We start from the raw sequence: 26,000 nt of genomic DNA, 5'->3' as shown, positions 1-26,000 counted from the left end.
TTGATTCCCACGGGCTGTGCTGGGATGGTGTCTCTTTAAGGGCAGGTTGCAGAGTACACACATTATGGTATTCCAGTAATCCCTTCGCGTTGGCCTGCCCCGTCCTCCATGCAGCGGGAAATGTGGGACAAGCAGGGTTTTGAGATTATCTCGTGCTTTGCAAAGCCAGTTCCCTTTGTGCTTTTAGAAACAGCTTGCTCCTGCAGCAGGCAGGGGGCTGGGGATGACGTCCCCGGCGGGATGCTGTCCCATGTCCACAGCAGCATCCCCAGGGCCATGGCAGCGCGTGTGTGTGCTCTGCCCCTCTGTGCGTACCCCATACGTGCATTTTGTGACGATCGCTGAACCACCTGGTCGCTGTCATCCTTGAGAGAGATCACGTTTCACTCCCCGATCCATTCTTCCGTGGGGATGTAGTTACTTAATGCAATGACAATGCAAGCTTTGCAGTGGAGAGAGTTTTCCACATCTTCCAAACTGTTGATTGGCTTTTTGCCCTCCAAAGCTGTCCCTTGGGGTAGTGCAAGAGGGAACAGGCATTGCTTTGGCCATTGCTTTGCTGAAGGTGTGTTGCTCCTTAGGAGCTCAGTGCGCAACCTCCAACACTCTAATTTCACGGAAATGCCGAGGTAGGAGCAGCCTGGCTCAAGGGGATCATAAGCCCAGCAGATATCAGTGACATCTCCATGGCTAAATAAAACAGGATCCTCTGCAACACCAGGGGTTTATCCATCGTTGGGAAATGCTGTGTAATTCACTGCTGATGATCCATATTCAACTGCTTCGCAGCTAAGAGCAGTGAAGATGCTTTGGGCATCTGGGCCCTGGCTTTATGGATCATTTTGGAAGTGTCGCTGCTTTGCCAGAGTTTCAAGATATGTTGTAGAGGTTGTTTAACTCCCTGGTGCTCAAGTACATCTAGTTCAACTGCCTACAAACCGCGGGGGAACAGACTGGAGCACCTTCCTAGAAGGGTGACCCAAGTTGCTGTGGAAATAGTAAGCAGTATTTTTCAGAAGTGCCTGGATGACTCAAGCAAACTTTAGATGTGATTGCAGGTCCCTTGAGGCAGTTCTCATAGTGCTTTCCAGGGCTTTATTGGCAGAGACTTTATTGGCTTTATTGGCTTTGTACAGGGGCTTTGTATCTGTCTGAACTTTTCCAAAGTGCATCACGAACAAATCTCCTTCCTCTCACCATCAAATAAATCCTCACTTTGGGAGCAGTTGGAGCATGATTTCTCTTGCTAATGCTGGCTCTTGGGCCTGGCAGCAGGGCTGTTTTGACAGGGGGGCTTTGGGAAGAAGTAAGTGGGCAGGAGCCACAGGGACTGTAATTCAGCTCCATACCCAGCTCCATCCTGCAGCTGGGAACACGGGGGAAGCGTTGGTGTTTCTCAGTGTAACCTTCCATCCTTTTTCCTCTCTCCCAGCTCTCCAAAGTGAGTGCTTCTCAATCACATCTCAGTCTGCCGCTTGGTAAGGTCAGGAAGGTTGGTAACCCTTGGGCTCAGGGTGTGCTTGCACTGGTGACTGGAGCTCAGGGAGGTGTGCTCAAGGTAGGCTTTAAAGTGTCTAGCACAGATACGAATAGCAGTTCAGTCCTGGCAGCAGGATGCCTGTGTGGAGCTGCAAAATGGGTCCACAGTGCTAGGTGGATTCTTGAGTACCAAGCTGAGATGCTCGCCGAATCGTGTATCTCCAAAAACTGGGCTTTAAGTTGAATGTTAGACGTGTGGCACCCAATGCACAGAGCAAAGACATGAAGAAGGTTGCTGTGCTGGTAACCTGGAAGTGACTCTTGGCTGGGAGATTTGATTTGATCAGTTTGATATCGAAGCAGGCAAGGACAAAAGCCTTCAACATCTTTGGGGATAAAGTCTTGGTTTAGCACCTTCTCCGGTGTTCCTGGGCCAGTTCCTTTGAAGCCGAAGAGCTTGATTCAGGTATGTTCCTGAAGCAGGCCTTAACTTGTATCTAAACATTGTGAGGAGTAAGTTGGAAATACGTATCCTGCTGTTATACGTTATGGCATAGTCTACTACTGGGCAAAATAAATGGCAGATGCTGGTAATGCTTCGTATCAGGACTTAGGAGGAATGTGAGACAGAACAAGGTGACAGCTTAACATGACTTTTTAATTTTCTCATTTCTCCACATTACAGGGTATTTCTGACATTCCTACTGCTATTCACTAAATCCCCTTACAAAGTGCATTAGTTTTTTCATAAAGCTAAACAAAACCCAAACTCCTGACTGTTGTGCTTCAGGGTTTCATGTAAAGAAACGAAGCCTGTAGGTAGAAGAGAAAGGACATAGGAAACACTGCATCGGAAGGGGATTGGGAAGTAGAAATGGGGGTGTGATGGGAAATGTGTGTGGCTTCAGTAAGAGGAACGGCTCCTGCTCTGATAGCCCTGCGTGCTATCCCGCCATGGAAGATGCTGCTTTTCCTCCTCCTGTCTCACCTACCCAGCTCACCTTCACCTGGCGCTTGTTGGCAGCTCTCCAAAATAAATTTCCTAGGGTCCTCATCCCCTGGGGGGGGCTGAAGCTTTAAGAGAAGTGACTTGGTGTTCTATAGCTGCCTGCGTGGTTTTTTTTTTTCTCAGCCCGTGACTGAGTGCTGAACCTGCTCTTATTCCCTGGCAAACTGTACCTGAGATGCCTCCTCACTGTGCCTTGGTGAGGCTGGCAAGCCTTGCTGCGTCTCCCTCGATGTCTTATTTCCAGCCAGGAGGATTTCTGTTGGGAGTTACTGTCCCCAGTTAATTCGTTACAGAAATCGAGTTGATGCTTCACCTGTTTCACGCTGCGAACAACACAAGTTTGCTCGAGTTTCAGGATCCTGTTGCTGCTGGAAAGCAACTTGGATCGCCAAGGGACAGCTCTTTATTACTGAAATACTGACATCCTTTATCCCTGTCTTTGCAACTTGGTTCTTGTGCACTTTGCATGACTGACCGAGCATCTCTGTGCCACAGTCTCTCCGCAGATGTAGCAAGTGGTACCTGCTGCTGCTCCTTCCCTTTGCTCTAATGGAAAACTGCATTAAGTCCTGGGCCTTACTAGTGATAAAATCTCATCACAAAATGTCAGATCTAATACTCCCGTCTGTCCCAATCCTTTCCTCAGCCCCTGGAAAATGTCTGTTAGTTGACAGGACAAAGTAGGATTTGGAAAATTGTTCCATTTGAAAAGATGAGGAGGAAAATATTTCTGATTTCTCAGTCCAGCCTGGCTTGCTTCTTTTTTTTTTTTTCCTGCCTTTTAGGGAGGCAGGGAGACTGGTGAAGGGGACAGAGCAGGAAAGCTGAAAATCATTAGCTGTTTTCAAAGTAAAATGTAATTGTGCTTTAAAAGGGCCCAAACTGAAATGAAGTATTTGTGAGTTATCAAACAAAATGTTTGAATTGACCCAAAGCAGGGTCATTTTGTTTTTTAATTTGCATCTCTTGAGTATTTCTAAGAATTGCCATAATTTGGTAAGAATTAAAAAAATAATTCTAAGATTAAAAATAAAAATACCACCAAGTTGCACAAAGGAGAAACCTTTTTCATCCTAGTTTCCGCTGGTCTGTGTAGGGCTAACTGCGCTGGGGACATGCCCGCTCCTGCTCCAAACGTTGGATGTAGGACCAAGCACAGACCCCTTTGAAGAGGTGCAGACAGCCCTGCAGAGCAAGAAGCATTTGTTTCCAGGGCAGTATCCTCGAGGAGGATATTTATTAATGTGCTGCTCTGAGTGATAGAAATTCTAAGCTGAGAATGAAAGGGAAGAGGCTGCAGTATCCTATACTGATTGCCAGTTTTGTTGCCATCAGTGGGAGTTTTGCAAGAGACTGATGGAGCCGGGATTAGACCTTTGATCTGTTTGCTCCTGGTATTAGTGCCCTCTGGCTCTATCAAATCAGGCTGATCTAAAAGTTAGAGGGAAACATGGGAAAAGACCTAGCAAGTGGTGTCAGAGCTAGCCACAAGTTTAGCACATCTTTACCCTTAGCAGCAACCCCAGGACAGGGAAAAGGGGTTTTGCTAGACTTCCTTCTCTACTAAGCAGCAGCTTCATGGTTGTATGACTCGGTGGATGATGTGGAAAGTGTTTTCCTAATAACGGGGGTGACTAGCCATCGTGCAGAATTTCTCAAAAGAGGAAAGATGTCTTAAGCTGATTCTAACTTGGCTAATTTCCCCTTGAGCCCTCAATTTCACGTAATCCCAATCACCTAATAGCCTAATTCTTGTGCCCAGTAGCATGCTCTGTTGATCCCTGAGCATGGCTGGGCTCTGTACAGGCTGTAAACTATCCATCATGACAGTCCATGCCTTGGGTTTTTCCAAAACCTTCTTGATTTGTGAGATAAAGTGTAAAATACTATTACTGCAATGGCAGGATTTTGTTGGAGTCTTGAAAAAAAATAACAAAAAGGGCCTGGGGTGAGCCAGTTGTTTTCTTGATTTTAGGACAAATTATAGAAAAAGTAAAAACACAATTAACATGAGGGTTTCTTAAGCTAGCCTAGAGGTGAATAATAATTTAATATCTTATTGTAACATCTTAGATACCTGTTTCCCTTTTCAGTGGATGCTCTATCCCACATTGCCCTCTAGTGAGGACATTGCAGAGCAAATAATGCCTTCCAGCTTGCAGCCACCAGGATATGAAATGTGGTGTTTTAATACCTGAGGACACGGCTTATTTCTGAAGTGGTAGTTTGCCATGCGATGCAAATAGTGTGATGAGGGGCAGCATTCACCATGTTGCAGGTGCCAGTGCGTGTACCTGCACTGGCTGCAGCTTTCTTGACGTTTGCTTTTCGTTTGAGCTAACTGCCTCTGCAAGCATCTTCCTGCTGCTGATGATCACTAGCCAAAGGTCCGTGCTCTCTTCTGCTTTGGAAAAAGGGAAAAATATTCCCTGGGGTTTTTTTGGTGAAGGATGATCTTTTTCTACATTCTTTGTCTTACCCTTTGCTCCATGAAACACACTTCAGTTCTGTGGTTTTGCCTGTATACGCACGGTCTGACAACCCTGCCTGTGGTTTGGAGATCGTCACAGGACAAACTCTGCCCCTCTTCAACCCAACACTGGTACATCCAAAGGTGTTGCCTGGAGGGTTAGAACTGGTCCTTGTCCTTCTGCCTGCTTAGCCGCGTGAGCCTGCATCGGTGCCAAATGACAATTTTGGTGTGTTCCCAGTTCTCCAGAGCTGTTAAATGCTTATAACCCTCTCCTGTGAGTGCCCTGCATCAGCTGTCTGTTGGCCACGCACACACAGGTCCCATCAGGGCAACAGCTCTTTGGTGTCTGTGGGAACCTGTCGCAGCCCAGGGTGCTTTGGTGCCCGCAGCAACCTTCCCTCGGGGTGGGAAGCCTAAGGCAGCTCTGGGGGAGCAGGTTTCCCTGGGTGCTGGGTACCAGGGCCTGGGCTGAGGATCTGGGACTGGGAAAAAGGGGGTGCTCAGATCTGCCTGGGTTTTCCTTCCCCTTACTCCTTCTAGGGTAGGGAAGTAAGAGCAGAGCAATGTCCAGAGTCCTGCTAAAATCCAAGGGCTCCTCATCCAAAACGTGGGCTCTGTTTGTCACTGCCCCAGGCACTGCTCCAACCGATATGAGGCCCAGTGTGTCCTTACGTGCTTGACCATAATTACACAGAAATGCACAATTAATGTTCAGTCATCAGAGATTAACCTGTTCTTTGATTGCTGGCTTGTTAATCAGAGTAATAGCCGTGGCCTTTCCTCTGCTAGATGCTGTCTGTTTAAACTCTCTGACTAAAAACTTAACAGTTTTAGAACAGTTTGTTCTAAAATCTGTGATTTCCTGCATGCGAACAGGCAAAGGGCGCAGCCTGATTGCGTGTATGGCAGACACGTGGGTGAAGGCAGCACCCTGCCGTCAGTGCGATCCTCCCAGGGGTTGTAGGACCCCCAGTAACACGATCGTGATCGTGGCTGGGGAGCCGAGGTGGGCTGCACGTCACCCAGCCTGCTCCACATGGCATTTGTGGGATGAATGACAAACACTGATGCCATCTAGTGACCAAAAAAAATACGATGTGGATATTTTATAAAATGCCACTGGAAATTTTATAGCCCCAAGTGGGGCAGGCCTTGGGGCTGGGAAGGAGGGAGATGGGGCTGTGTGTGCTGGGAAAAGAAATCCCTTTTCCCTGTTCTCCCAACCTGTCTCTTCCCTCATTTCACATCCCACGAAGTGCTTCTGCAGGTAACCAGGGACTGGGATCTTCCACGTGAGGCTTTATAGATCCCTGGGGGAGCAAGCCACAGGCTTCCTAAGCAGCTCTGTTGATTGAGGAGCACAAATTCCCCAACTTACTGTTGGATCGTGGAACACAATCCCAATGCCTGGGGACAAGGTGACTGCGGGAGGGCAGATGGCTTGCTCCGCTGCTGGCGTGGACATCATGGGCAGAGACCCTGGGGACTAATTTAAGCTGGCAGCATGGGCTGCGACATGGTGCTGTTGCTGCAGCTTTAAGCTTAGCTGAGACAGGGCAAGGGATGGCAGCTTCTGCCGCTGTCCTGACAGCAGTGACTCGTTACTGTGGCTCATATGACTTGACACTTTTTTTTCCTCCGACCACCCTTGTTTCTCCCTCTTGCTTCTGTAGGTGATAGCCGTGAAAGCATTAACGTGCTGGGTTTCTGCGTGAGTGGCTGGCTGGAGATGCCGTTGCTTTGTACCTAGTTATTAATCCAGCCAAGTCACGATGCCACAAACCTGGAGGAATTAGTTTGTGCTCTGCGTTTTAAAAATGAAGGTGAAGTTACTTCTGACCGTACCAGCTTACTCTGCTTGGCTAAGCTGTCATCGGCAGGTGCGGTCTGCCTTGCATAGTGCTGGTGGTTTCCTGGGAATATTTTGCAGCTCTGATCATTTCTCCAACTCCTGGGAAATGCACAGAGAGAGAACTTGGGAATTAAAAGTTTCCAGTTAAGAAACTTGAGGGCTGAGATAGCTGCGATGAAGTGCATTATGAATGCACCAAGATGCCAGGCAGCACCCCCAGAGAGATTTGGAGAGAGATGTGGGATGTACCCTGCTGCCGAAGGAGAGTGAGCAAGGCACCCAGATACGAATAAGCTCCTTCATGGGACATTTCTGAAGTGCAGTGACACCAAGACTAGTTCCAGCACAGGCTGGCACATCGCTGGCCAAGGGTCCCAAAGAGCTGCCTCCCTCCCTCACCGGGCACATAGGTCCATGAGCAATGCTCTGCTCCAGAATGAAAGAGAAGACGCTTTCTCTGCTCCGTGCTGCTCAGACTTGCCCCTGCTTCCTTCAGAAAGCCATTTACAAGGGCCCTTGGGGACTTCTTGCTGTTTTTCTATCCCAAATGTGAAGGTACCAAAGATGTTCCTATTGTCTAATTTACAAATGTTTTGTGTTATCTTTGCTGCTGCTTTTTCTGGATTATCCTTGTGTCCCCCTGCCTTTCTGCCCTGGATAACTGAGAGTTGGCGGTGTGCCTGTAGCGTTCCTGTTTCAGGGCCAAAATGGGAGTTAGAATACATGCTTCTAAATATTGTATTGAAGCAAATAAGTAATTTACTCATAATAGCTCTTTGCCTGGCATTATATTGGCAATTTCATGCAGGTTTTGCAGGCGGAGCGAGCAGTTGTGAGAGGTTGGAAGAGCCGTGCGCCTTGGGGAATATTTGTCATGTGGGTATGATGGGGAAAAGGGCTTCACAGATTTGGAAGAGTGCCCATACTTCTGTAAAGGGACTTTATCCAGCAGTCTGTGACAACACTGCATTACATAGATTTGCTGGCCCTAAATTCTGAAAATATCCCTGTCTACCAGGAATTTAGCTGGAGGTGGCAAAGGTAAAGACTTCCCCGTGGGGAGAAAGCAGGTCTGCTTTACCTTGTGCTTTTGAGTAAGACATCTTTTAGAGCAGCCAGCCGACCAAAACACGGTATACGTCCACACTGTCTTCTCAGCTCAATAGAAATCCTTCAGCATTATCACAGCTCCATCTATTCTTTTTCCTGAAGAGATACGGAAAAGCAAAAAGTATTTAGAGTACTCTCTTGCCTTGAAGCATTCAACACAGAGACATATCCCTATCTTTTTGGCATCAGTAGGGCAATACCATCTTGCAGGAGACAAGCAGAACAACTTGCAATGGATAACCTGAGCCTAGTACTAATTTTCTCTTTTGTCTCTCCTTGTAGGGATCCTGTTTACGATGCTGGTATTTGGACCAGCCTGTGGATTTATCTTGGGCTCCTTCTGTACCAAAATCTATGTGGATGCTGTCTTCATTGACACAAGTAAGGAGAACTGGGTTTGGTTTCAAATCAAATGTGCCAATGTTGTATGAGCAGAACAAAAATGTTGATGCTCACAGGCAGGAAACTGCTTCTCATTCCATCTTGAGTGCTTCTTGCATGTATGGGTGTCACTTTTAGAGGGGTTTTATAACTGGAATTCAAAAGTTTTCAACTCTATCCCTGTATATAACAGATTTGTAGTAGCTAAAATTTGTTCCCTTCCATGGGCTTTTCTACTGTGAGATGAGTTTCAGCCCAGTTCTTAGAGGACACCTTAAAATACCACTGTGGCAGGGCACACTGGCTAGCCATGGACATAGCCTTGCCAGGGGAGCTGTGTCCAGAGCACAAGGTGAAATCTGGAGCGCTGCCATCCCCAGGACCTGGGAGGACCGTGCAGGCTCTCTGATGGAGGCACACCAGTAAGACCTATGCCCAGCGCCTTCTGCAAATGACCCTGTTTGGATGGACAGATTCAGTCCCACAGCATTATTGCTTTTTCCCAAAGCAGTGCTAATTATTGCTCACCTTGACTCTCCACTTGGCTTAAAGCAAATTATTTGCAAATTGTCTTTTTGTTCATTAGGAAAAAAATCTGCAAATTCTGCTTTTATTGCTACCTGCACTATGTGCTCTTCGCCATTAGAGGGCAATGTGTGACAGGCTGTTCTCTGCTGCTCCCCAAGCCCCTTGGCTATAGACTGCAAACCTGATGCTTCATTCTTTTCCCTCAGTTGTTTAGATGCTTTTTCTACAGTTCTCAGCTCCGTCTGATCCCACAGGCTCTTGTCGTGCCGCAGGGATGTTGTCCGCTTTGAGGGTGCATTCCAGTTCTATGATGTTGCAAATACATCTTCTCAGGATGTGTTTGGATGGAGTTGAACCTCACAGGACTTGGAACAGAATCATGCAAATCTGGAAAGGTGTTATTGCCTTTTCTCGGTCTTGCATGCACATGGCAGCTGAAGAAATCTAAATAATATCAAACGAGCAGGAAAAAAGTACCTTTTTTGATGGCTGAGACTTTTAGCTGCGGCTTGGTCAAACACCACATGGCCCCTTTTCATTCCTTGGCTTTAGCAAAGATATGCCAAAGACTCGCTTGGTCCTGTAGGTAGAGGAGCTTAACAGAACCCTCTTAAATATTTGACCGTTAAGTATAATTTACTCCAAAATATGAATGTGCAGAAAAAGGTATTTCTTCTCCCAGTAGGTGAAGCTGTGGGACTCCTCACCGTAGGGTGTTAAAAGTCTACAAATGGATTCAAAAACAATTGGATGAGTTTATAGAAGAAAAAATGAACATGACACCAAATCTAGCTTAGAAAGTCCCTGAGCCACAAATCACAAGAATAATATCAGGTATATGTTGACTTTATTCTTGTGGACTTTCTGGGCATCTGCAGCTGGTTACCATTAGAGGTAAGATGCTGGCCTAGCTAAAAAGTTAATTTGATGTGATCTGGCCATTTTTAACATAAGACATTGCTCTGTATTTACAGCTCAAAAGCCCCAGACAAATACGGAGCCATGGAGAACGGTGGAGTGTTATCACAGAGAAGCCTAAAGGGGCTGTGGCTCAGTGGGTCATAGTGAGGGTATAGTGCTTTCCAGCTGCAAGTCCAGCTGGCTTTGGCCATGGTCCATCGCTGTCATGTGAAGTCTGGGGCACGCATGGCCTCCGTCTTGTTTCCACATTGCAGCTGGCTCTGCCTTGCAGCTCAGGGCAGCACGAGGAGACCGAGCTCCAGAGGGTTGAGCCGTGTTCTGCTCCCCGTTTTGGGCAGGAGGTGTGGGATGCCAGGGCATACTGCTGCGCTGCCCTCCATACAGGACCTGTTTTAGGAAGGGGATATGAAGAAGTCCTTGGTTTACGTGGCTCTTCACGTGACTGTGTTCCCAAGAACCTGAAAAAAATGCACTTCAGGCAGGAGGAGATAACAGCAGAAGAATCCAATCCCTCCAAAACACTATTTTTCAAACTTTATATATATTTGAGAGCTACGTGTTATTTTCCCTAAGGAGAAAAGAGTTTCCTTCCTTCTCTGCTTGAGAGACAACTTGATTGCCTCACTTGAGACAGATTTTTCAGAGTGTCGGTAACCAGACAGACATCATGAACAAAGGAGCTTGTTATTCCAGCCACGCAGACCTGGGTCTCTCCCGGGAGTCGTCTCCAGTGCTGGGCACCCTCCGCCAGCTTGCTGAGCGGCTGTGGCAGTGAGGAACACAGTTTTGTCTCTCCTGCTGCTTATTTTTATTCCCCCAAACTGACTCCAGAGCCTTCTTTTTCCTTATCTCCACTGAGCGATGGCCTACAGGACACTCTTGCCTTTTACTTTGCTTTTCTTCATTTTCTGATGATATCTCTACCTTTCTGAGCCCATTTGATGCAGTGGGTGGGTTTCTTTTCCAATATTTAGGACTGTTTCATTCTCCACACAGTCACCAGGTGCCCGTAAAGCCCAAATGACCATCTCTCCTTGTCTGAAAAGGGCTCTGAATTCAAAGCAAGGAGAGCATTGACCTCCTGGAAAAAAAGGGTAAGCCGGGATGGAGATGCAATGTCCTTGTCTGTGCTGCTGCTTCTCCATGCAGGTCTTTGTGCCAGTAGGTGTGTCAGCTGCGTGTGCACATTTGACACGCTGGGACAGTGATGTCCAAAACCTCGGTGCCAGCACAGGAGACATGGCAGCTTCCTAGAGCTGGCAGAGCCAGAGACACTGGAGAGGAGCTCTGATGACAGGGTGTTGCAGAAGCTGGATGTACCATCTAGATAGGCAAGGTGATGGGTTGTTTGTCCTAAGGACCTCTTGGACATGGAGGTTATTATGCACTGGTGGCTCACACGGTATGGGTGTGGGATGCACTGTGGGTCCCCTCCTTGTATCTGCGAGCCCCTCACCAGCCAAAAAAGCCCCCAACAACTATCTTCCAGCCTACAGGATCATTAACACTGTCGTCTTCCCCTCCCTGTGGCCGAGTCACTGACGTGTGTGTGTGTATGTGTGCCCTTGCAGGTAAGCTGGACATAACCCCGGACGACCCTCGGTGGATCGGTGCATGGTGGGGAGGCTTCCTGCTGTGTGGTGCCTTACTCTTCTTCTCGTCCCTGCCGATGTTCGGGTTCCCGCAGTCCTTGCCCCCGCGGCCAGAGCATGCCGGGGAGAGCGAGCAGGCCATGCTTCCTGAGAGGGACTATGAGAGACCTAAGCCGAGCAACGGGGTCCTGCGGCATGCGCTGGACGGGGAGAGCAGCACAACCTGCTTCCAGCAGCTGCGAGGTGAGACACTGGCTCTTGTCATGTTTTCTGTGAGAGTCAGCAACAGGTTAACAGCTGGTTGGATTTATAATTGGTCTGTCATTTGGGCTATCTACCTCTACCCCCCCAAAAAATCCCCAAAAAACCTCAGTATCCTGAAATTTCAGTCCCTAGCTTCTAATTATCTCTGGCATTGTCCTCATTTTAAAGAGAGACTTTGTTCCACTTGAAAGGTTTGGGTTTTTTTAAACTACAAAGATTCAGAAATGCATGATAGTCCTGTAGAGTTGATAAAAAAAATGAAGAGGAACACAGTTGCCGAAGCAATTTGTGAACTTCTCTGCAGTCTACTGTCCTGCTCCCCTCTGCCTTCCGAAACGGAGAGCAAGCCAGCAAGGGCAGTTAAAAGAAATTGGGAGCTCCTGGCATCTGAGCTGCAGCTTAGTGCAATCCCAGATACAAAGCAATGAGTGCTGGGCATCACTGCAGCTCTTAAACTGGGATGGGGAAGAGGTAGATACCAGCCTAGAATAGCAGCAAAGTGGCAGAGCAGAGCATGGCTTGTAGCAAATTAGAGTAGAAAACCCCACGTTGTGTCCTGCAGTGATGGAAGTGGACCTGGCTCTAATTAAGGTCAGCTAAGGATCCGGCATTTTGTGGGAGAGAGTGGTCAGATATCCTTTCTATAGGCTGCACTGGAAAATCCTTCATCTCAGAGGGTGATTCTGTAGTACTGGTGGTTGCTTCTCACTCTCTGTCACTGTGGCAGAGCGGGTTTCATTACTGCCTAATGCATTTTGATAAATGAGGACAAAATCACTTACTCCTTGTGCAGTGACCTTAATTGGGAATTGAATGAGCTGCAGGTGGGAAGGAAAAAGAGACTTTGGGGAAAAAAGTGTTTCTTAATACAAAAATGCCTTGAGTAGTTGATGTGGTTGTTCATTAAGGGAAGGTCAAAGATGTGAAATTTTGACTTGATGAGAAAATTCAAAGAAAAGTAAAGGGATAAATTGTTTGAAAATTTGTCAGTAAAATTAATTTCTTCATCCTTTCATCCTTGTTGCAAGGATTTTCTCAAGTTTGAGGAATGGGCTTTTCCCATAGTACGTCCATCTGGATAATTCTGTGGCTTCTGTCATGGACTCATTAGAGCATCTGCTTCTGGCCACTGAGTTTTTGGAATGGGCACTGGAAATTTTTGCAGGTTTTCATACAGAAAAATGAAAGAACATGGCATGTCCCTGCTGCATGGAGGGGCAGCAGTTCTGTCCGAGGATGGTGCTGAGCAAGCTGAGTTTCTTGCACACAGGGAGGCCGTGGGGGGGTTCCTAGAGCATCTATTGCTCATTGAAGTAGAGAAATTAAACTGCCACATCCACATGCTTCAAAAGTACTGATTACATCAGGAGGCACCACAGTCTTCCATGTTAGCCTTCTCATTTCAGGTAACCCCATTTCAGATCAGTCGGTATTCCAGAAGTCTCTTTGTACATGGACTTTGAAATACAATTTACATCACATCAAATAAGACAGAGAATGACCTTTTTAGTTATGCCTTTGAGGCTGTCACAGATGACACAGTGTTGGTAGCTGACATCTCCTTTCAAGTCCCTTGCCACTGTTGTCACAGTTGGAACGTGGTCAAGAGTCGTGTTTGCTAAAGTGCCCACCTGGAGGAGATGTTCAGACACGTACCACATGGGAAGGCAAATGTGCCTCACTCATTTCTGATGAGCAGTGTTTAAGGTGGTGGGTTGAATCTTGCTGTGTATATACGTTATTTTGCCAGCAGCTGAACAATATATATGCATTCCTATGTGGCAGGACCTCATATCCTTGTTGATTGTGTAAAGTTTCCATTGGGGAAAGTTAGACTGTTTAGCCTTCTTCCTAGGATAGAAAGGACTGGTAATTATATACAGAGGTTAAAAATATATATGTGCTTGCATAGTCGTGTCTTCTGTCCTATTATGGGCTTTGGGGTTTGCATGTGTTTGTGAAGCTGAACAGCGGAGGATGTACCTGTACGTGGGGTTGGGGGTGGAAATGCTCATCGGGGTTTGTGTGGCCATAAGTCTGACTCCTTTTTAGCAAGTGGTGTCTCTGCAGCTCGGTCCTGGGCAGGTGTGTGCCGGCTGTAAGTCCATGTCTGCATGGAGGTGTAGATTGTCCATCTCTTGTGCATGTGTGGGGAGGAAGAGTTGTTCCTCTGGACTGAATGTGCAAACACACTGTGTATCAACAGCGCATCCTTAGAGGCTGAAGTGAGTCTCCTTTCTGGCTATTGAAGGGGTTTGATTATTTTTTATTTTATTTTATTTTTTTCAAGCCTTGCAGTGACTGCCACAAGTGAGCGGACATGTCAGGAAAGGAAGCGGGGCCATGTCAGTTGGAGACATGCTCCTAGGAGGGTCATGGCTGTCAGCTAGCGACATGGCATGGCTGTCACGTGGGAGGATGCTTGAGACACTACAAGATCTGCTGAAAGACAGTGAGATGGAGGGCTGGGTGAGATTCCTTGGCTTTCTCTAGCCTTAGCACACAGAAAAGCTAGGACTAATATAAAAGCAACCTGCTCAAAGTGTCAAAAAGTCTTTTACATCTCTGTCAAAGTCTAAACAGGAGGGAGGGCCCAGCTTTTGAGAAGCCACAGCATCTCTTCCTATGGGGTATTTTCATGCCAGGAAAAGAAGCATCCTTAAGAGGAGCTTCAAACTTGAAATGAAAACCATGCCTTTGAACGGCACAAGGTGAAGAGGCAATCAAAAGCAGCAGAGGCGGCAGGTGGCTGCCACGGCAGCTCTGCACAGGGGCACGGCGGCTCAGGCAAGAAAGCTTTGGGATAGTCCTGGGAGATGCTTACCGTTGCTAAACTGGCATGTGAATGCTGTACCGCTTTACCTGATTAGTATTTCAGTTAAGCAATGAAAATCCATTTGGGAGCACAGGGAAGTGAAGGATTAATAGCAGGGAGAGGATAGATAAATGCTGCCATTGCTCTTTGCTCTCGGCTGGCAACCTGGCAGGGTTGTTCCAGTCCTGCGCTCTCCGTATGGTCTGTGAAAGCACTTCAGGCGTGGGCTGCAGCAGTCCTTGCTGTCCTGGGGGCACAGCTTTGCTTTCCTACCTCTGGTCTGCCTTGGGGACCTCTCTGCTATTTGGGGCTGGAGACGATGCTCGGCTGTGTCAGGGCACCTGTGCCCTCTGCTCGTGTCTGTCTGGCATCTGCCCTCTCACTCGCTGTTAACACGCTGCCTCTAACCCACCACCTGCCCCAGGACGTGCTTGAAAATATTTTGTTAAAATAATTTTTTTTTATTCATATGGAAATGTCACTTCTACTGAATTGAGCGGTCAGTTCTGATGAAATTTGGTTTCAAAATGCTTCTTTGGCTTTATCTTTAACACCCCTGAAACGTTCTGCTCTAAATGCATTTTGTTTTGCAATGATTTAAACCAGAAATTCATTACATTCTGCCTGTCTGTCTAGCGAGAGAGATTAAAACTTAAAAGGATTGAAATTGATATGGAATCTTTCCGTTTTGGAGAGAGAAGCTCATTCACAAGGAATTAAAAGAAAACTCACTGTGGAATTAAATGAATTTCAAAACTGCAAATTCCCTAGATTTGGAAACATTTTGATTTCTGTCCAGCTTCATTTCCAAGAGCGTAGGAGAGTTGGGATGTACAGCTGACAGCTGTCTTGTCTTCTGTTCAGTTCCTTCCTGCTCTGTGTACCGATCTGTTGAATACCTAGAGAGGGAGCTGCTCTGAATCCTGGATTTCTCTCCCCAAAAGCGCTCTCTGGGAGCAGACACGTAGCGCTGGGCCAGAAGCTCCCAGCTGTGCAGGGGGGTCCGGGGCCATGGAGAGCATGTAGTCCTCAATGGGAGTTCATAGGATTGAGGCAGGATTAATGGCTAACAACACTAGTTTTAAACTCATGACTCTAACGAGCGATAGTGACAACCTTTTGGAGGGAGCTCCATCTGTACCGTCATTCACAGCCAGAGCAGTGAGTCTTTGGCCCAGATCTAGACAGGTACCAAGACCTCAATGCCTTTTTGGATTTGGGTCTTGGCTCCCTACCAACATCTAAAGGGCTTGCTGAGAAGTCCTAATGTTAGGTAAGGGTATGGTAGGTGATCATAAAAGGCCCCGCATCAGGTCACATCAGTCTCTGAGTTTCCTTTGACTTGGATTTCATGAGGGTGCAGGCTTTGTTGGCAGGTTCTGTTTCAAAGCCAGCATCCTTGTTATCAGAAGCTTTGATTAATTCAGAAAGGCCTTCAGCCTGCACGCTTCAGGGCAAAAGCTGAGCAGCAGCTGAGGTCAGGCAGAGCATGTCTGTCTCCAAAAAGATACTGTGCCTCCCTGTGAGGGAGGTTTATGTCCCCCTCTGAAGTCAAGCAAAGGTGGTTGCTGGAGGCAAGATGATAGACTAGAAGGACCTGCTTTCCATGCATGAGAACATTACTGTTGCTTCAAGCTTGTATCTGTCAAGAAGCCTCTTTGACATAGGTGTCATCCTTTTCTTTCATATCCTTTGTGATACTAATTTTGCCAAGGCCATGTGGACTTCAGCATATTAAACTCACCTGAGATATCTTCAGTGCCTCTTGCCTTACTACTCCATCTTCTCTTTTATGGGAGCTGCCTCTTTCCAGGAGGTATTTTCTTCTTGCTGCCTGCTCTATTTTCTTCATCCCTTATTCCTTAAGCCAGGAGGAGATTTTGCCTTTTGTTTTCTATTCAGATTTGAGGCTTGCTGCCTACGTTGCTATTAGAAGGTAGTATTTTGGCTCAATGCTACATTTCGCCTTTCCCTCACCACGCTGTCCTAGGTGGACTGGGCTGTAAACCTCCCTCTAATTTATTACTTTGCTTTCTGTGTTCCTCATCTTTACTGCAAATTGAAAACATGTCTCTGTAGGGTGCTCCAACTGGAAAAAGGGGCCTTGGTGATTGTAATGTTCCAAACAATTCATTTCAAGCACCAACGTGATGATTATAGTTTGTCGTTTCTGGAGAGTAGTTAAACCTCATGTAATGAGGTTGCCAATTATCCCTGGTACTCCCTGATGTTTAGTGACAAATCAAAGCTACTTGGTGTACATAAGTGTGTTTGCTTGTCAAGCCTGTGGCCTGTCACCCACAGCTGGCCCCACAGCAGGAGATAAGGAAGATGCTTGATGCCTTGGCATGGGTGTTGCTTGAGGTCTTAAAAGGTGGGAAGTCGAGGGATTGGCAGGGGTGTTGGAGAGCTTTGGGACATCCTCCTGGGTCCCTTCCAACCTATGGATGATCCTATGACCAATGCTGCATGTGGATGGTCTGAAGAGTTGGGTTTTAAGTACTTCAGCAGTGAAAAGAGGCTGAGGTTTCTTGTTCTTCTCAGTATATCTTGCCATGGCAATGAGAATCGCTTTTCTGCCGTTGTTTCTGTAGCGTATTGGGTGCATTGGGATAAGGATGTTAAATGAGCTGTTCCTTCTGAGCGTGGGAGGGTGAGTCTTTCTGTGCCGTGTCTGATAGAGCACATGGGTTCTCCAAGTAGATTTTTGAGACTCTTTTGAATCCAAAAGACCTTTCCCTTTTCCCATTTGGCAAATGGGCTTCAACCTCAGATTTATAGCTCCAAAATGCTGCTACAGAGTGTTCAGCTAACCTTTGGGCCAGCAAGGTGCAGGGTAACGTTTATCATGACATTTGCTGGGATCCGCTCCAGTGAAGAAGCGCCATGCTTAGCTGTTGTGTTCCCCAGCGCTTTACTGTCCCCCATCAGACATTTTCCATTTCCCCTTCATACCCAGCACCATGTGTCAGGCAGCTGAAAACACGTCACTCTAGTCTATTGAGAGATTTTTAAACTTCATTGCTGACTTTTAATCTTGTTCCCAGAGGTACTTCACCCCAAGAACTGAGACAGATAAGGCAGCAGCAGGTGTCAAATGATTCATCTTAACGGGTGGCAGTAGCAAGATGAAAGGATATTCATTTCTATGGGGAGCCTCCTGTCATTTCCCTTAGAAAATGAAAGGGAACGAGCTGGCCCTGGCTGAGGAGATGGTGGAGGCTGCCAGGCATTGCCTGCGTTGCCTCTGCACTCTTTGCACTCTTTGTGTTATACACTCCAGCTGGTATAGAGCCCTGTTGCAGTAGACGGTAGTCAAACATGCAGTGGAGGACAGAATGTGTCCCAGAAGACTCACACCTGGACGTACGAGGGGGCGAACCAATGATGAAGTGATGGGACTCATAGCCCAACACTGCCAAGCAAGGTAGTCACGAGGGTCTCCTCTCTTGTGAGAGATGCTGCAATAACTCTGCAAAATTTTTGCTGTCCTTCCCTAAGTACGAAGGATGGATTTTGACCTTGGTAATGCGTGATGGTTTGGTGCCAGCCTTGCCAACTTCAGAAATAAATGTCCTTGCTCTTTAACTCCCTCCTCCAAAAGACAGGCTGTCATTGTTATTATTTGGTGGATAAAGTTAGTGGTAGACCTTTGTGTCTTTGCATTTGAATTGGCACAAAGCTACATCTCGAGGAATCCATTCATCTCGAACAAACTGAACTCCAGAAGCACAACAGGCATTAATATCTTAAATATGGCTTTCCAAGCTCAGCGCTGCCAAATCCACCTTTGCATTTTCCCTTCTTTTCCTGGCAAGAAGGAGAAATTCTGTAGGTGGCCAGCAAAGAACTGAAGGAGGCAGCAGGTGGCTTCTGAGATCTATCCACATCTAAATCCCCCCACCCCCGTTCCTCCCTCATGGCATTTTTTTTTTCCTCTTTTTTTCCCTGTTCTACTAAAAAATACTATGCCTCCAGCACCTTCATTATGTTCAGCAAATCCTCAGGAAGCAAGAATTTTATACAGCATGAAAAAACATTTGTGATATAAAGAGAACAGAAACTGTGGAGTGGCCCCTTCCAAAAAGGTTGGATCAAACCTAATTATAACCCTTCTTTTTTTCCCCCAAAGAAAGAACCAAGGGGACCCAAGCACAGCCTTGATAAAGAGCTGTGCATTTACTTGCTGAGGCTAGTGCAATTAGATTTTGCACCAAAAAAAGCCCTAAGGGAAAACAGAAGCCAACACCAGAGAAATCTGTTATCTGCCAGACCCTGGTACACCATTGGGCACGTGGGGGATGGATTTTCAAAATGTAAATAGGGGTCCATTGAGGCTTCACTACACTTCAGCAAGGTAATTTTCAAACTTAATGATTTTCACATTTAATTCAGGGAGAAATTAGTCATCAGGTATTGAGAAAAAGCAAGGCTCTCTTCTGTACTGGGATGCTCTCCTCTTCAAGCTGTGTTATCTCGGCAATAATTAAAATGTTCGTTGAAGTAGAAAACGTGCTATCTGATTCATTAGCCAGATTTCCCTTTGTAAGGTAACTCGTGTTTGCTTATCCGAAATAGAGACGAGCTTGGAGAAGAGGACTCTGGATGCTAATAATTTGGGAGGGAGGAGCAAGGGATCATGAAACTAAAGCAAGTGTGTGTGCGTCTTACACAGTGAATAGCTTGGGGTGTCCTCTTCCACCCTTGCAGCCACCAAGGCTGGTATGGTCTGCATGGAAGGCGTTGCTTGCCTGTCCCAACTGTGAGGTCCCTTATGCCCATGGCCCCAGGCTAAGCAGGAGAATGTCAGCTTGCACCCAAATGCGCTGCAAGAAGGTATCCCTCAGCAGTGTTACGTGGGAATAAGAAAATGAAGCAAATCTGGATGGCAGGAGAAGGAAAGGCCAAGTGTGAGCTGGGTTAGCTTGTGTCTGAAAGCTTGCAAGAATTTATGCGGTGCTGAGTACAGTCCTCATGACACCCATCGGCTGGCTCAGTGTTGTTCATGGGGAGCAGGGAGGGAAAGGAGAAGGAGAAAGAGAATACTAGGCTTTGATTGACCTCCCTATGGAGGAAACAAAAGCAATATTGGAAAAACGCTGATCCTTCAGAATTTCAAAATCATCTGTAAGATGTAAACATAATGACAGGTGATTTCTTCTTGCACCTTCCTGGTATCTGAATCTTTAGATGACACTGTTCTGGTGTTTCACTTTGTTCTGGTGTTGCCACATTTCAACCAGCTTGCCTGTGCAGAATAGAAAATTACTCCTGATTTGAAGTGAGTCTGTCCTGCAGGAGAGCAGCGAGGCACCTCCAGCACCTCAAGTAGAGCCTGTACAAAAACACCTCTCCCTTTTTTCTCTCTTCTAGTGATCCCCAAAGTAACTAAGCACTTGCTCTCCAATCCCGTCTTCACCTGTATCATCCTGGCAGCCTGCATGGAGATCGCGGTGGTGGCCGGCTTTGCCGCCTTCCTGGGAAAGTACCTGGAGCAGCAGTTCAACCTCACCACCTCATCTGCCAACCAGCTCCTGGGTGAGTAACCACAGGGGCCACCAAATCTCCAGTGTCCAAAGGTATTTAAAAGTGTTCAGCATGGCTGGTAACCACAACCAGGCTTACCGGTTAGGCTGCTCAGAAAGTGGCTTGCCCAAGGTCTAGAAATGTGTCCGTGAGCGGGAGGGCTGGGCTCCAGCTGTGCTTTGGCTGCAGAGCCCAGAGCAGACCTCCAGCATCTTTCCTCCTCAACTGCATTCTCCACTGCAGCCCGCTGCAATCACTTCCTCTATAGCCGAGCCCGTTGTGTGAGAAGTGGTATGATGTAGCCAGGCTATGAAAGTCTGTGGTGGCCCTGAAATGCAGGAGAAATCCCAACCAAATTGGGCCATTTGTTTGCCCAAGACTGCAGTTGCTTGCTGAGTGACAGGACTGCCCGTTGAACTGCTTGTCTCATGGTTCAACTGTCCCATAGTTCTCCAGCCCATCTCCATTTGGTTTAGGAAGCCCAGTTTCTCCTGCTAGTCTCTCCTTTCCCCTTGGACTGGAAGTGATAGGATTGCAATCGGCAGTTCAAACAGCTGAGCTAGTGCAACTTGGTTGTCTTTCAAATGCCCCTTCTCTCTGACCATGCTATGCTGCTGCGGTTTCCCATATATATATATTTCCCAATGTTCATTCGTTCCCTGTCAGGACACTGATGCATAGGCAGGATCTTCATTTATTGTCTCCTGCTGCTCATTCCCAAGCTGGCCCAGCGATTTGTTCATGACAGTCATTCTCTCAGCAGCACCCAATTAAGATATCTGTGAGGTGATCTTGGATGATCTGCAACCACAGCTCGCCAGATGGGCAGCTGGCAGTGATCTGTCAAAAACTGGGACATGATGAAATGGATGGATCTTAATATCAAAATAAGAAGCTTGCAAGCTGCTCTCCTGACAGTTATTTTTTTTTCCCATTGGAGTCATTGATATTTTCTGGTTTTGATCTGGTTTTCCAAAAGAAAAAATGCCCTGCAGTCAATCTTGCCTCCCCCAGCAACACAGGAACTCACTGGTGAATTTTAATAGGGTTTGACAGAAGGGTATTCAGAGATGTTAGGGTCTTCCATCTTTCCTGAAAATTAAAAGCCTGGCAAAGGAAAGCAACTTCACTGTTGACCCACTGGGAGGAGGAGAACCACTACACTGTTTGATAGGGGATGCCTGGCCAGTCAGCATGTGCGTACAGCGGGATGGTCAGCAGAGAGGGAATCACCAGAGAGCCAGAGCACGTCCTGCTTCTGACTTAGCAGTGGGAAAAGAGACTTCGATACTTCCACGGTCTTCACAACAACTTGTTTAATTTAAAAGAAGTTGCTGCCAGATTTCACAGGTGGCATTTGTGACAATCCAGAAATGCCAGGATTTGGATGCACTTCTTAAGCTTAGCCCGGGTAGGTAAGGTCTGGAGTATAACTGGCAGCAAAGGGATAGAAGTGAACCCAGACAAGCTTAGTGTGATAATGCCTTTCTGTGCCTGGAGAGTGAGTCACATCTGGCAGTGATTTTGCAACTCTCAGTTTAAGAAGATTCTTTAAGGGAGAATTCATATTTTCAAATGCGACTATTGCCTAATCTCTGAAGATCAGACTGCTGTGAAGTATACCAAGCAGAGCTCCTCCAAAGCCTCTAGACACTCTTGACTTTGTCTGCCAATGGTTGCAGGAAGCGTTAGAGAAGCTGCTGCTTAGGTTAGGTGAGCCAATCTCAGCAATTTTGGCATCTCCCTCCAATATGGACACGAACTGGAAGAAGATCCCGGTTCCTCTGTGCAAGGCAGCATACCCATTTGCATCCGTTCCTCTCTTTTTGGGCAACCCCATCTTGGTGCTACTCCAGCAGTTGGTCATTACAAGGTTTCCCCATGCTAGTGCACAGATCTGTCTGCTGGCAAGTAAAAAGCTGTGATAGTGTGGTTCACTGAGCCTCGCTCACACTTGTTGCTAACTGATTTTTCCTCTTGCAGGGATGACAGCAATCCCATGCGCATGTCTGGGCATATTCCTGGGTGGCCTCTTGGTGAAGAAGCTCAGTCTGTCTGCTCTGGGAGCCATCAGGATGGCCATGCTGGTGAACCTGGTGTCCACAGCTTGCTACGTGTCTTTCCTGTTCCTGGGATGTGACACAGGACCTGTGGCAGGGGTTACTGTTCCCTATGGAAACAAGTGAGTCCCCAGAGAGTTTCAGGGTCTCATGCAGCCTTACCAACAAAAAATGCCATGTTATCGTCCTCAATGGGCAGCCTTCAGGCAGCGCTGGCCCTTAGACAACCATGTGGAACAAGCATATAGAAGGCAATGTCGTACAGGACACTTACTTTGCGAGGTTTTCATGCCGCTCATCGTTGTGAGAGTTGAGTAGCTGCAGCTGACAACGGAGTTTTACTAAAATCGGTCAAACTGAATTGAAAGGTGCCAGACCTGATTCTGCACCCATGGCCACCTACGTAGCATTGGGTCCACTGCACCGTCTAGTTTCTGCTGGCAGGAAGGGACATGCCCTGCTTTGTACATTTATTTAAGTGCCTGAGGGGAATTTGTAGAACCAGGTTTTAGATGCCTGGAAATTCAGATATGGTGAGGAGAGAGTATGCATGGCTCCCATTTTAAGGGGAGAAATGATGCACGCAGTGCCCTGCAGCATTCACAGGACTTGGAGAGTTATTATGTGTTTTCTTATCTCTGGTGCTCCTCAGTATGCAGTGGTGACTCTTTAGAAAATGACAACTTAAGGCCCTCAGCTCTTCACGGTTACTGTTCTAGAAAAATACAAAGCAATCTCCACAGCATCTCTTCGGGTTTCATTGGGGCTTCTCATTGGGGTAACAAGGCAGCCCAAGTCTCGCGTTAGATTCCCTGTTGCAGAGGGATAGTGGCCATGGCATTTCTGTCCCCAAGGAGAGGCTGTAGCCTGGATTTCTTAAAGTTGGGACCCAGATACCCTGCCCGCTGCTTTTTGTAATTTGTTTGCCTTAACTACTCCCCCCTTCAAAGCCATCTTTGTGTGGCAACAATTGGAAAAGCTGGCTGATATCATCACACTGCCCATTAATTTCTTTCTCTTTCTCTTACAGCTCAACTCCAACCTCATCTCTGGACCCGTATTCCCCCTGCAATAACAACTGTGAATGCCAAACTGATTCCTTCACTCCAGTCTGTGGGGCAGACGGGGTCACATACTTATCTGCCTGCTTTGCTGGCTGCAGCAGCACGGTGAGTGGGCTTTCCTCGGGACCTCTCGCCCATAGGAACAATTCTGTGAGCGTGAGTGCATGAGGTTAGTGTGTATCTGGTAGAGTAGCTCATTTACAGTCAGCAGTGCTTACACTCCCAAAAGCTAACCTCACACCTCAGATGGGCCTGAGCTGCTGTCATTTTTCACTTTGTTTCATGAATGCCCGCTGACTCTGGCAGCAGTCTGCTGGGATGGGATTTCCCATCCTCTTCCTCCACCTCTGGTCTTTCTCCTCAGCATGGAAGTAGAGGAACACAAGAGGAGATCTGCATGGTTGTCCACTGGCAGAACCCAGATTCTCCACAAGATCTCGCTAGCCCGGGCTGTGGGACCAGCTTCTCTGTTCTCCTGCAGCTCCCCATCTCCCCGCTTTTCCACCTGCCCGTGTTTGCCCTGCCCAATCCTTTTATTCTTTTTCCTCTTGTTCTTTTCCTGAATCTGGTTCCTAGACACATCTGACCAGATCCTGGTTTTACTCACCCTTGTTTAAGCTTCCCTTCCACTCCTGTTGCTTCTATCTTTCCCTGCTTTGTTCTGAGGCAGCAGCAAGGGAGCAGAGACTCCACCCAAAGACATTCTGCATTTTTCAGTTCTCCATATCTAAGAGTTTATTTCCTTTAGAAAACTCTTAAAGACCAAACCATTTCTGTGTAAAGATGATGTGGGGAATTTTTAACAATATCTTGAAAGCCTGCTTTTCCTTTTTTTTCTGCTGAAATGCTAATGTCTTCTGGGTTACGCTGAAAATGAGTGCCTACTGCTCCTGTGGGTGGGAACTGATGGGGTTCCTGCAGTCCTTTCTCCCTACCCAGGGCCGTGCCAGGCATGGTGACCGCTGCCACACTGCCTGTGTGGAGCCTGTGAGAGGTCAGCCTGGTCGCAGTGACCGTTCACAGCTGCAGGGACGTCAATGCTCACCACATGCAATTATCCCTCCACGGCTTCGTCCTTCCTTTTCGGGGAGACATCAAACCTCCTTTCCTACTCTAAAGAGACAAGCTGCCTGCAAGTGCCGGCGAGCGGAGGTGCAAGCTTGCTGCTAGCAAGATGACCTGGGAGCTCATCCTGCATAAACCTCTTCTCTCCTCAATTCCCACTCCAGCCTCGGAGATGTAGGCATCCCTTTGAAATACCACAGTTTCAAGGTGCTTTCAGCAACCCCACAAGGGACTCCAGGAGTGTGTGGCACATGTGAAGGTGTTACCTCCTGCCCTCTTCTTCCTCCTCCCAACAAAAGACAAGTCAATACCTGGGGCAGCAACACGATCATTTTAACAAGAAGCCAGCTTGTACGGGGCACACAGAAGAGTGTCTTGCCAGTTTACCGAGCCCTTAGCAAGAATACAGCTGGTGTGGTCTGTGGCTGGAGTGCAGGAGCGACCTCCTCGCTGTGTGGTTCAGGGCAAAGCTCTGGAAGGAGCACAGTAATGAAAATTCAGCGCTGCCCCTTCAGTCTGCAGCTGCCTGACCTCCTGCTCTGCAAGAGCAAACCTCTGAGCAAAAACCTCACTATCCCTTACCCTCTCTCTTACTCATTCTTTCTTATTTTGCCTTTTTGTCATCATCTTGGGATTCTTTTCATCGCTTTGTTTTGTGAGGTTTTTTGCAGTAAGATTTTGAACACAAATTAGTGAAGCAATACCATCCTCTGGAAAGGGCATTATCAAGAATTATGGACCTGTTTGGCCATGCAATGGCCCTGAGGCAAAGCCAAATTGCCAAACCAGGTTTTAAACCCATAATCCAGGTAATGACCTGTCTAGAGGGTCTTGTGAATGTTATATGCTTGTGATGAGCCAAGGGTTGCTTTTTACTGGGACATAAAATTCTCTGAATGCTTTATTTAACTTTACTGCATTGGACGTTTCTGACTGTGTCTCCCCGCTTTTCCTCTGTGAACAATTTCTAAAAGCAATGAGTTTTTTCTTTTTCATTTCTTCTCTCTTACTGAGCTGGTTGCGGAGGTGCACCTATCGAAAAAGCTGTAGGAGTATCGGTGCTGACAGAGATCTGGCACCCTCAGGAATTTCTCTTTCAAGCCATTCCTGGGAGTGACCCTTGTGTACGAAGCCTTTGACTGTGCATCTTGTTTGTTTGATGCCATTGCTTCTCTCAGCATCCCCTTTTGGCTGGAGACGCATGAATTCCAGCCTGGCGTTACCGTGCTGGCATCTCACAGCTTTGCACTGAAGTACCAGCCTGTCCCTTCCCTGTCAGAGCCAGGGTTTAAAAAAACGAGCAATTAAAAACATGGGTAATTTGCATAGATAATTACCCCAAACTCAGCATGCTGTCAAAGGTGCAAACTCTGCATCTGTGCAGCTTCACATGCACACAGAAAATCTGGGTGTGCAAGCTGCTGGGCAGTGGAAGGCTGTGATAATGTGTGGTTGAATGCGGTGGGGTTGCAGACAAGGGAATCTATAGCAATTTGGCACAGGTAGCAATAAGTTGCCTCTCCGCAGAACAAAGGTAAAACTCCATCTTTGATGTTTCCTTGTTGATGTCTGTGAGTTGTACAGTGTGTCAGTAATAAAAGATCAAAGATCTTCCAGGTAAGGATGAGGTGCAGCACTAAGCATGCGGATGTAGTTGGTGCAAACTACTTGCACTACTTGGTGCAAAATGGTCAGAAAAGCAGATTGAGGGGCAAAGTTTCAGGCGCTGGAGGTGGGGTCCTGCCTTGTGGTTTGTTCACCAGGTATAAAATCACACCAATGGGAGGAGAATTTGCCCCACGACTGCCAGAAACAGGTACTTTCTCTTCATTGATCATAGAATCATAGAATTGTTTAGGTT

The 26,000-nt window shown here is 47.1% G+C and overlaps 1 protein-coding gene across 1 annotated transcript in view; it reads left to right on the top strand.

Annotated features, from left to right (window-relative positions):
- The window catches only part of SLCO3A1 (solute carrier organic anion transporter family, member 3A1), a gene marked incomplete at its 3' end in the record, with an annotated part of 105,527 nt that extends 82,297 nt beyond the window's left edge, over positions 1-23,230 (top strand). Inside the window, exons 4-8 of the mRNA XM_009580126.1 lie at positions 8,206-8,304; positions 11,325-11,588; positions 19,798-19,962; positions 21,934-22,132; positions 23,041-23,230. Coding sequence (XP_009578421.1) covers positions 8,206-8,304; positions 11,325-11,588; positions 19,798-19,962; positions 21,934-22,132; positions 23,041-23,230 — 917 coding nt within the window. The remainder of the gene's footprint in view (positions 1-8,205; positions 8,305-11,324; positions 11,589-19,797; positions 19,963-21,933; positions 22,133-23,040) is intronic.
- Positions 23,231-26,000: the final 2,770 nt, after the last annotated feature.

The sequence above is a fragment of the Fulmarus glacialis genome, unplaced genomic scaffold, assembly GCF_000690835.1.
Source record: "Fulmarus glacialis isolate BGI_N327 unplaced genomic scaffold, ASM69083v1 scaffold8916, whole genome shotgun sequence".
NCBI classification, from domain to species: Eukaryota; Metazoa; Chordata; class Aves; order Procellariiformes; family Procellariidae; genus Fulmarus; species Fulmarus glacialis.
The sequence above is the reverse complement of the archived record's forward strand: the minus strand, read 5'-3'. Positions and strand labels throughout refer to the sequence as shown.